The following is a 12097-nucleotide window of genomic DNA, read 5'->3' on the forward strand; positions in this document are numbered from 1 at the left end:
CCACAGACACTGACAGGTATTACCATTGTATATTAGCTGCAGTTTGAAATTATGATCGTTAGAAAATGTATCGCTGTATTTTTCTTGTTCTGTGTTCAGTGTTTCTAGATGAAAAAAAGATGCACTAGGAGCTGAATAGTAGTGTACTGTAGTCCCACAGCAATTCTATTTTTATTTCTTCAGTTTTTTGTTACAAGAACAATCTAGTACTAAAATTGTGATTGGCATAATCTTATAGCCTGCTTTTTCAGTCTTGCACACAGTAAAAGAATTTGACACGGGCTTTCAAATAAAGTGATTTTCATTATTTTGTGGAAAAATAACTTCTATTGTATTGTAAGCTGTTATGATTGCTTACTGTTGAAAAATGTTCATCTTTTATAAGGCTTTGTCTATACATAAGTTTAGATCAATCAATGTATTCATTTGTTGAAAATTCTTTTTTTTTATTTGTTAAGAAAAGTAACAAATCTGAAAAATTAAAATTAGAACTGAGTATTTTCTACATTGGGAGAAGAGTTAGCTTTTGAACTTTCCAGAATATAAATATAGAACAATGCAGATAAATCAGTAGTTAAAACAAAATGTTGTAGAACCTTTGATTAGATATTGTAGTTACTAGAATTTCAGTGATACCTAAATAGTATAAGATTCTAATTCTAATTTTTGATGGGTTTGGAATATAAAATTAAATGTGAGCTTTCTGCATGGTGGCTTACAGAGAGCTAGAACAGTTTCAGAGAGATAGGTGTGCTTGGTTAGGAAGCAAACACTGCTGTGCTCTTTCCTGAGTGTAGAGGAGAGTTATGCCCACACGTAGACTTCAACAGGGGAACAGATCACCTGCCATTCATGTTTTCCATAGCAAAGGTAGAAGGATGCTCCAATAGGCAATGCTAAATGGAGAAGGTCACTATTTGACACTTCAGTAACTGTATTTTTTTATAATGAAAAGTTTACTAGCAAAGATAAACAGATCTAGAATACATTAAAATATTATGTGGATGTTGGATACTTTAACTTAGACTATTATATTTCTCTCTTTAAAAATCAGTAATTCATATGATATGAATTATAATAAGAATAGAGGAAACTTTCATCTAGGTAACTTGGGAGCATAAGCCCTCAAGAATGTTGTCTGAAAAGTTATGAACTTCTGATTTTAATTCACTGAGGTGTTTTAAAAACTCCCCCTCTATGCTTATGTCTGGATTGTGATATTAATGTATAGTTGTGTTCTGTGGTAGGTGAGGAGCTGCACTGTCCAAGCAGGTTATTGGAGTCATATTTGTTATGTAAAAGGGACAGTTCATTTCTGAAGACTTGGATCATATAGCACGTGTTTACTGTTAAAAGGACAAAAAATATGCAAGGACAAAGAACATGCCTGCTTCATTCCAGACAGTAAAACTGTCTGGTGAATTGTTTTTTCACAGAATCATAGAATGGTTAGGGTTGGAAGGGACCTTTAAAGGTCATCTAGTCCAACCCCCCTGCAAGGATCAGGGACATCTTTTATATGTGTATGATCTAAAAACCACACAGTAAAGCTTTCAAGTGGAAGACTCAGTATTCTTATTTAGCCTTCCATTTGCTGCTGTGGGTACTGAGAGGTTTGCAGCACGTAGCCTGTGACTTAGGGTAATAAGTCAGTTTCACCTCAGGATTCAACTTAATCTTCAAATCCTTCAGTCTACAAAAGCAACAATGGTGCCAAGGCTTCATGTAAAAGCAAAAGGTTCACTGCCAAAATCAATGTTCTCCTTCACTTCTGGGAACTCCTGTTTGTTTTTTCCACCTGAAGTAAATGTCATCTGCAGATTGTGGCAAACTGGAACAGGTTGCCCAGAAAGGTGGTGGAAGCCCCATCCCTGGAAACATTCAAGGCCAGGCTGGATGAGGCTCTGAGCAACCTGATCTAGTTGGGGATGTCCCTGCTCCTTGCAGGGGGTTGGACTAGATGACCTTTGAAAGTCCCTTCCAACCCTAACCATTCTATGATTCTATGAGTATTTCTATTAACTATTGCATATGAAATTTCTGAGGCCTTTATCTGTTAACATAGTGGTTAGCTATAGTGGCTCCATGATGCTCTGCAGAATACAAAACCTGCCCCCTAAGCCATTACTAGTGGTCCTAGCAGTAAAAATGCCTCCCTGCCTTCTAATACAGGCAATGAGTCAGATCCCTAACATCAAAAGAAATACTTTTTCTACAACAGCTAAAGGGAATGAGGCCTTAGGAGTAACAAGTGAAATAGGGTTAACCTCTCATGAAGTGTTTACATGGATTTTGTGGTTCCTACTCACCTGTCCTTCTGTGTGTCTACTAGATGTTGGAAGGAGAGAGAAATAGAAAATAGACTGATACCATTCACTATATTGCTCAGTCGCTACGGCTGTGTGCTCCAGCAGTCCCCCACTCACTGGCAGGACAAGGGTTGTCCTAGCTTTTTCCTTGTGACAAATCCAGAGAAGAAAGTCTCTGTGGGCTCACTAATTTCCTTAAACATGTGGGTACACAGGGCAGGGGTGTGTTGTCTGGACCTTGGTCATATTCTCTTTTGTAATATAGCTGAATTTATGAATATTTTTTCCTTAGAATTTTTTCTCATAGTCTAAGATTATTCCCATAGTCTTTTTTTTTAACCACCGTGCAGATGGCTGACACCTTTCTGACCTTCTTTGGCACTGAAACTTCTCTTAAACGGTAACCTAAACTAAACAACAGTCTTATCAAAGCTAAGGTTGTGTTTCTTTGTTTATCCACAATGTAAAAGAAGCGAGACAGTGGATGTTTTTGCTGATGAAGCTTCCCATTCAGAAACAGAACTGATAGAAGAAGAAGTGAGGTAATTTTGTTGTGGTTTTGTGCCAGGCTCATTGTACTTTTCCTCCAGTCTTTAGTGCTTCAGCTTACAATTACATTTATGTGTCTCACTGTGGTGTGTTTGCTTGTTACAAGGTTATAGAAGTAGGTTCGTGGTGAATGGTATTATTCTGAACCTGTCTGTGGCAATTCCTTTGTATGCTCTAGGAGTCCAATAATTACCTCATGGAAGGCCTGAAGAGATATTCATTTTAATGAATCTTTTATGAACCCATTCAGCAAAGTTAGCCACCCTAGAGACAGCTATACTCCATCTCAATATGGTTTTTAGAAATAAAATGCTGTTAATAACATAAGACTTTTCATAATGAGGCTGTGGTATGTCTCTCTCTTTTTTTTGATACTAATTTAAATTTGGCTTCTTGTTGCACTTAATCGCCATCCAGTCACTCTTTGTATTAACTGACTTCATTGTAAAATGCATGACTTCGCTCAAGGAAAAGTCCTGAAGGGTACATGTTCCCCATTTGTATTCTATAGCTATTCAGTTACTCAAGAAGAGCTGGGACAAGTGTGAATTTAATAAGTAGATCCATCAGAGTATGGATTTTACTTTAAAACTTACCTTGATTTTATATATTTTAGGATATTGCTAGCAAATATTACTCCTCACAAACAGACCTATACTGTTATGAAAAAAAGGTGGGGCTTGATTAATTTCTCAAAGTAGTGATTAATCACCTAAGATAGCAGAAGACCAGACTGCTTGATCAAGAAATTACCTTTTACTCAGTCCGCTTTCTCCCTGTTGCATCTCTAATGGTAACTTTTTCCATTGCTGCTTTGGTGCAGTTCTTTAGGCTGCAGGTTAGCAGATTGTTTCTAGTACAAGCCAAACTTTGTATAGTTGGCAGAAACTCTGGAAGTACTAATGATGTTGTAGATTTTCATGTGACTGCAGTCCAAGCACCACGGAAGAATCCATCACTATAGCCTAGCTTATATTTTGACAGATATCCTGAGTCTAGTAATAGTTAACAGTGCTACATGGTATTTAAAACATCTGGAATGTGGACTTCCCTACAAATGAGAGTACTACCGCTAAAGATAATGCAGTCTGTAAAAATCTAGTCGTGTGATTAAAATTGATCAGTTAGACTACATAATTGAATGAGTCCTTAGTTTTAGTGAGACTTAATATTATGTCAACTATTCTTTTCCTCCAAGGTTGATGTATTAATTAACAAAATAACAATATTTTTACCCATAAATTGTCAGGAAACAGACTATTGCATGGATAGTCATTACTGAGACATTGGAAACATTTCAGCCCATTTATCAAGAGTATGGAGCAAGCCAAATCATACATGTATAAAAAAAAATGTACGTTATCAAGAAGTGAACGCAGAAAATTTATCCCCCCAAAAAATGTACATAACAAAATTATTTGCTCCAAACCAGTGTCATGCAGCATATTTTATAATTAATAGCAAAGTCAAAGGTCAACTGAGCTGCTTTTTGACTAACATTACAGGAATTGTGAAGCAGCAGATAGACAGCCATATCAAAGATCCAGATCAACAGAGCAACGTCCTATGCTAGAGCGGACCAACTCCCGCTCCCGATCCACAGAGCGTCCTGACTCAAACCTCATCAGGTCGATGCCTTCATTAATGACTGGAAGATCTGCCCCTCCTTCACCTGCCTTACCGAGGTGAAACAGACAAATCAATCAGACTAATCCCCTTCTGCCCCACCAGCTCACCATTTTATTTTCCCAGTAGCTAATTGGTATCGCCTCATCCTTAGCTGATCACTAGTAGCAGTAGATACTAACCCTTTCAGTGCCAACACACTATTTATATTCTACTCTGGATATAATAGTGTGGCTGCCATTACAAATTGTTTGCTAACAGTATTTAACTACATTTGTTTGTGATTTCTCATTTATCAGGAATCCTGGATGGTTTCCCACATAAAGCACCTCATAACTATCATAGTCTTCTCTTACAGAACGAGAAATTGTTTGTGTTCATCAGACATCGCTTATGGAACAACCATCATAACATCAAGTGAAACTATTTTTTTTAAAGTTTCTTTAAGTGCACTGTACTAACTTTGTCTATTAATTACCATTTTAACCGCCATTTTCTCTGACTACATTTTACTGTGCCATAGTCTGTATTGTTCCTGCTTGAGTGCTATACTTTACTGATTGACATTTTGAAGATTTCTATACATTACTCTTAGCTTAAATAAACAAAATACAACAAAAAGATTAGTACATTTTGGTCTAGTTGATGTTCAGTAAAGCCCCCTCCTTATTTTAGAACTGCAGAATACATTCTTTTGTTTTCTAAAAGTGAGAGTTAGTAACATCAAATCCCCAGTGAGAGTTACAGTCAAATACCACTGTCTTTTCTCAGTTTATTACTTTGTTTTGACAAAACCCAGTAATCTCATTGCCACTCAATGGTAATTTAACTAAATACAAGCTGAGTAAAGATCGTTGAATTTGACCTGTGGATAATTTTATGTGTGTGTTTGTATAATGTCCACATGCACATGAAAATACACACAATATATTTTCTGACTTGACTATGCAAACATCTTATGGATGTTCAGCCTTTGTTTGGCTTTCTTTTTTTTGTCTTTTTCACAGAGAAATTTCTCTTTTTAATCAGGTCTTTTCCTGAAAAGGAATAATAGTTTCACTGTGGGACTGCAAGGGTCCCAAGTGATCTAAAGCCAACTGAGTCATGTTATCAATTCTTGATGGTATTTAAGGATGCATTTGTCATTTAATGGCTATGGTTTGTTTTGATATGTCTCTCATAGGTCACATCCTCGAACTGGGTCTGTTCAGACAAGTCCATCAAGTACTCCAGTGGCAGGGCGAAGGGGCAGGCAGTTACCGCAGCTCCCACCGAAGGGGACATTGGAGAGAAGTAAGTGTATGGTTTTCTCCTTAATAATGTTGCAGAATTGCTCATGAAGGTCAATTATATTTATTACTTTTCTTTTGGCATTACAGTTGAAATCTCTTGAGTTTTTGTGCACAGATAGTAGTATTGTGTGTATATATATATTGTACTGTATTTTCTTCTATTATATTTTAATATCTACAATGCTCTTGAATGAAACAAATCATCAGCAGTACAATAATAATAATCAACAGTGCAATACACATGACCCAAGATGGACTATTAGCATGATCCTGTTCCTTTTGAACTCATCTGTCATTGACTTCAACAGGCACAGGAAATTATCTTTTGTATATTGTTTAATGATAAAGCTCTGACTCTTGGGAGTTACGAGCATAGCTGATCAGTTTTGGGATCATATGGAGTGTGTTACAGATTGCCGATATAAAACCTCTGCATCTTGAAACAGGAAGAGCAAAAAAGAGAGGTAATAATTTTTTAAGTAGGAAAGATCAGCAAGATATTTAATTATTCATGTTTTACTGGTACTGTAATTGTGCTTGTCTTTAATGTCTTATAAAAGCACTGGTCAGTGGAGACATTTTCCAAAATATTTAGAAACAGAGGAATATAAACGTATTTTTGACAGCAAATATATTTTCACCCTTCCACTTCTGATAACTAGATGTGCTGTGCAAAATCAGTCTAAATGGCCATATACAGTCTTTTTTTTTTTCCCAAATCCTTCTTAACATGTATATTGTATCTTTTGTAAAACTTCTATTGTTTTTAACCCCTGTGCTTTGGTTCCCTTTTTGTTTGTTTGTTTGTTTTTTTTTTTGTTACTTTCCCTAGACAATGGAGACAAGGAGATAGAATCTTATGAAGGTCTGTACATAAAGGGGGGTTTGTTTTTCGTCTGAAAGCCTTTTTGAGAGGCTGTATAGGGAAAAATAAACCCAACTGCAATTGATGTTACTTGATTGCATAGACATAGTCAGAATTATTGTCATAATTATTTAGTCTTTTTTATATTCAGACCTGTGGCTTATAAATTGTAGAGTTCTACATGAAAAAAAGAGAGTATAAATAATGCTATCTAAATACAATCATAATTAGAAAAGTATCTAGACATGTACCCATTTTTAAATATCAAGGGTTTACACTGCAGCAAATAAGAGTATTTCACTTAACCTACGTGTGTATGTACCTTTTCAGGATTAGCACTTCAGGCACATATTTGAATTTAAGCATTTGAGGTTATTTGACAAGTTTTTGTTAACCACGCGTTTAATCAGAACAATGTTTGTATTGCAAATATGTTATAGTTTTACAAAGTTGCTGAATTACTAGGTAATTCCCAAATAATATAGGAGCAAAAATCAATTGAACCAAGATAGTCTATCAGAAAGTTATAACACTTTTGCTTAAAATTATATCCCCTTATATTTTATACTATTAAAACCATTTAATGCGCTTAATAGCAAGCCACAAGATATCAATTGCAGTCCTTGGTTATACCACTAAGGGTCTATATGTAGTCTTACTGTATCTGTCTGATCAGACTGTTTAATTTGCTATTTACAATGTTTAAAGTGTTTATTTCCATTTTGGAAGTCAAACTTCATGAAAAGAAAACTGTTTTCTCAGATTATCGCCTAGTATATTCATTTCTTTGTCGTTTTATGTGTTGTGAAATGCTTGTACGAAATACAGTTTAGATATGCCAGGAAATAATCCCGTTGAATCACATGATGTTTGCTGTCATTGCTGTATAGGCTTTTATGTTTTACCACTCTTCCCTTCTCTTTGCTTTTAGTATATCTATTTAGACTGTGAGCTCTTTAGGGCAGCAATTGTGAAGTACTGCATATTTTTACTGTGTTTGATTAGAGAGGGTAGTAGTCTTATTTACTTCATAGGTTCTACAGAGAGAAATACAATAAATACAAAAAAATAATTATTTTTTGTAGGAGTGCTAGAATTGTTTGCTCTGGTAAGTACCATGGGGATTATCTAACTTCTGTCAGTGACAGAACACAATTATGATTAATAGCAGTTTTTTACTCTGGAGAATTGAATTTTACAAACAGTTATTTTAAGCAAATGAACTACCAGTGATAAAAACTGATAATCACTAGAATTGAAAATGCTGACTGTAGTAGAAGGGGTTTATGTTATTTTTTAACAAATTAAGCAGCAAGTAAACTTGAAAACTCAATAGATAGTTGAGTGGATTTTTATGTGTTACTATATGCCCTGGTGATAATCAAATGATTGTCTCTTGATGATAATCAAAATGGTTTTATGTTGTTGGGAAGACTATATGACCGTACTGGAAAATGCTGTTGAGACAGGATAGTCCTTTCTGTTTTTATAGAAGTGTATGCTTGTCTTAAATGAGAGAGAGGGTTTTATATTGCTTTGAAACATACTGTGAAGGTTAAACTTTCTATATTTTGCAATCAAGGATTTTATTGTTGAGCAGATTAAATTAAAATCATACTGAAGAAGAGAGTTAGTAAAAGATATATTATAGACAAAAAGGAATTGGAAGTCATCTCAGTTTTGTAAAAGGCAGGAAAACTTCTATGTTTGTAACTCTTACAGTAGTCTCTTTTAGTCTGTATACATTTGAATAATCTGTACTTGTTACAGGGTTGAAACTGCATATCATTTCTTAAAATGTAGTAGAACTGCAGGGACTTGAGTAGGAATAAGGGACTAATTTGCAGTTGGGGAGATTTTACTCAGTATAATATGGAGTATGGTGGGCTAATGGCTATGTGAATAGAACTGGGACGGAAGGAATCTAGGGGGAAGAAAACTCTGAGTAACTGCTTTCCAGATTAGGATGAGAAAGACATTGATCTGGAGTAGATTTAGTTCAGTGAACTGTGTTATGTGATTGCAGGTTTTTGCTCCAGGACATTTAGTTTTCCCCCAAATAATTTATTTCAAAATTTTGAAATAGCCAGAGAAGTTTGTTTTTAAGAAATCTAATTGTGAGTAGGTACAAAGGACCATTGTTAACGGTAGTGTATCGACCTATATATCTTTTTCTTAGTGTCCCACATGCTCAGTAGGAGAACATAGAAATATCATTAGCTACATTGCATTTACAGTTTTTTATGGTCATGACATTTTGGCTAATTCCTTAGCTTCCCCGAGCTGTGTTGCTGCCAGTATCAGATTTACCTGTTCAAAAGAAAGGTTGAGTATCTCTGAAGTGCATGTCATTATCTTACCTAGCCAGAACATACCATAAGCACCTAGGCAGTTTGGGTTTTGCTTTAGACTGTGTTAGTTTAGTATATTTCCATGTTAGATGGCTGGAAGACAGTTCTGAAAGGAAGTCTGGAACCACTTCAGGGTTTACCAGATTTTCACTACTGAAATGCTGGGACTTTTTTTTTTTTCTTTATCTGAACTTTTGCTTGTATATGTTTAAATTATGCTAGACATAGAGATACCTTGTTTCTAATGAACATTTGTAGAAAAATAATAGTATTTAATTGATCTTGCTTTTAGAAGTGAAATGGTTATGTACTCGTAAATGTTCTGTATTATTAGCACTATAGACAATAAGTGAATACTGGAATATTTAGAGTTCTTAAGCATTAACAAGATTTTTTTTCATTTATATGTGTATATAATATATTTCTTTGTTCTTACTCACCTTGGTAGAAGGATGAACTCAATGACTGCTTGCTCCTAATTAAAATGGAACACTATACAGTGCTCTTGAAAGTATTAGCCCTTTCAATTTGTTGTTAATTACTAATCAGAGAGAGAGTATTTTTTTCCCTAATACAGACTTTTCATTTTCCTCTTAAAAATAAATGTAGCCCTTTCTTTCTCGATCTCTACAAAAAAAATCCCCAACCATCCACCCAAACAAAAAACCTAGAAAATTATGTCAGACCAAAGAAATGCAAAAAACTCTTTAAGTATAAAAACCAAGTGCTCAGAAATTTAGCAAATAGTAGAGCTCAGTGAGGATTTGCCCTTCTCTTTATGCTCTATGGTACAGACTTTAATTACATGATGTCATAATAATCTTGTGTCTTGGAAAAGTTATTTCAGAGGCTGTTAAAGCTGACATTTATGCTGATTAACTGTCCCCTCTTAACATCAGGTATGGATGATCTTATTCCAGAATAAAATTATCTACGAATTGAATTAACGGGGGTAGTTGATTAGGTTTAATCAGGGATAGCTATCAGCCATAACTCCAGTATTTATATCTCTCAGATAAAATTTTAAATCTTTAAAATGAAATATCTATACTGTTAATTATATTGGTCAGGAAAACACAGATACTATTGACAGACAGGAAGACATGCTGTTTATTTTAAGAGGTTTCATCTCATTCAGAACATAATTTCTCTGTTAAACGACCCATAATTTTGCAAAATGAGAAGGAATTTTATTGTGTGTTTTCCAGTGCCCTATCACAGTTTGATGGAAGACAGAGAAAGACTATTATAATGCAGTTGCAGAGAACCTGTATTCTCACTGATCGTAATTCTATCATACTCTATCAGCTGTGATTTCAGGTTTTAAAAAATATATGGCATACAGGTAGTTTATTTTGTAAAAGGTGACTGATCACATGTATGTAATGTAGAATAGGAACTTGGACTGCCTGCAGCTTAGCTAAGAACTTCAAGACTTAGTCAAACATAGCGGACTAAAAAATGAAGACACATATTGCGCACTTGCAGCCCAGAAAGCCAACTGCATCCTGTGGTGGATCAAGAGGAGCATGGCCAGCAGGTTGAGGGAGGTGATTCTGCCCCTCTATTCTGCTCTCATGGGACCCCACCTACAGTACTATTTTCAGCTCTGGAGCCCCCAACATAAGAAGGACATGGACCAGTTGGAGAGGGTCCAGAGGAGGGCCATGAAGATGATCAGAGGGCTGGAGCACCTCTCCTATGAGGACAGGCTGAGAGAGTTGGGGCTGTTCAGCCTGGAAAAGAGGAGGCTCCGGGGAGATCTCATACCAGCCTTCCATTACCTCAAGGGGGCCTATAGGAAAGACAGGGAGAAACTTTTCAATAGGACCTGTTGTAATAAGACGAGGGGTAATGGTTTCAAAATAGAGGGAAGTAGATTTAGATTATATATTAGGAAAAAAAATTTTTACACTGAGGGTGGTGGAACACTGGCACAGGTTGCCCAGAGAGATGGTGGATGCCCCATCCCTGGAAACATTCAAGGGTTGGACGAGGCTCTGAGCAACCTGATCTGGTTGGAGATGTCCCTGCTCCTTGCAGGTGGGTTGGACCAGATTACCTTTGAAGGTCCCTTCCAACCCTAAGCATTCTATGATTCTGTATCTTTGCACCCACCCCTTTTTTTTTTGTGTGTGTGGATATTTCTATAATACTGACTTTATGATGTTAGACATCTTCACACTTGCATGAGGTAACTTGCATTTTGTGTGCTTGACAGGAAAGTAAAGAGACCAGCTTAGTTAACATCAGTAACAAGGCTGCCTTAGGATAATGCATGAATCTACCTTGGGTTTTTGAGTTCAACTAGGAATTTGCAAAAATATACCTTTGAATTGTACTTGTGGATGCTTAGTTCACTCTCCTGAGAGGTGGCAGAGAAGAATACTGAACTATTTTATTTACATTAGTACAATTTCCATAGAAAAACTTGAACAAATGTTACCTACAACACAGTCCTTAGGGTACTTGAAAGGTTCCAACCTTTCAAGGGAAGTAATAGTTCATAATTTTCTCTTGGATTGGCAAAAGGAGGAATTAAACACCTCTTTCTTTATGCCAGCTGAAGATCTTACCATCTAGCTCTGAGATTACAAAGGAAATAAAGAAAAATGACCAAGGAGTCATAAGACTGTGCTCACAACAGCCGTTGTTTATTTATGTTTCAGAGTACCAACATGCCAAAAATATTTTAGTTCAATTCTACTGGAATAGATTTTTTAAAGTCTTTGACACACCTTCTATACATTCTTTTCTGTGAGAGAAGATTAACTATATAGATGGTGTCCCTGCTGAATATTTTAATTGGAATTTTGAATGTAATGATTTTATCACAGAATTTTAGAGCACAAATCTATGTACAGATTAGTTTCCATTGCATTGGATTTGATTATAACCTAAACCTATGTCTCTATTAACAATAACCTGTTAGAACAAGTAGTTTAAAAATTATTATTAAATGCTAGATAAACCTGCAGTCAAATAATTACATGAGCTATTTAGTTGCACATGAGCCTATACAAGTAATGAGAGAACTGGAAAAAAACTAGGAACAAAGAACACACAAAATCAATATGTAGTCAAAATCTGAACCTTGAAAAACTA

At 35.6% G+C, this 12097-nt stretch overlaps 1 protein-coding gene across 18 annotated transcripts in view; it reads left to right on the top strand.

Annotated features, from left to right (window-relative positions):
* Positions 1-12097, top strand: part of RIMS2 (regulating synaptic membrane exocytosis 2) — a 473080-nt gene that overhangs the window by 327156 nt on the left and 133827 nt on the right. For 12 of the 18 annotated variants that reach the window (XM_086741150.1, XM_086741134.1, XM_086741135.1 and 9 more), the window contains 2 exons: positions 4364-4543; positions 5668-5777. In XM_086741150.1, the coding sequence (XP_086597276.1) occupies positions 4364-4543; positions 5668-5777 (290 nt within the window). Of the gene's footprint in view, positions 1-4363; positions 4544-5667; positions 5778-6608; positions 6642-12097 lie in introns of all 18 variants that reach the window. The other 6 variants (XM_086741149.1, XM_086741141.1, XM_086741145.1 and 3 more) reach the window with 3 other exon arrangements.

This window comes from Chlamydotis macqueenii, chromosome 2 (genome assembly GCF_036417535.1).
Source record: "Chlamydotis macqueenii isolate bChlMac1 chromosome 2, bChlMac1.mat, whole genome shotgun sequence".
NCBI lineage: Eukaryota > Metazoa > Chordata > Aves > Otidiformes > Otididae > Chlamydotis > Chlamydotis macqueenii.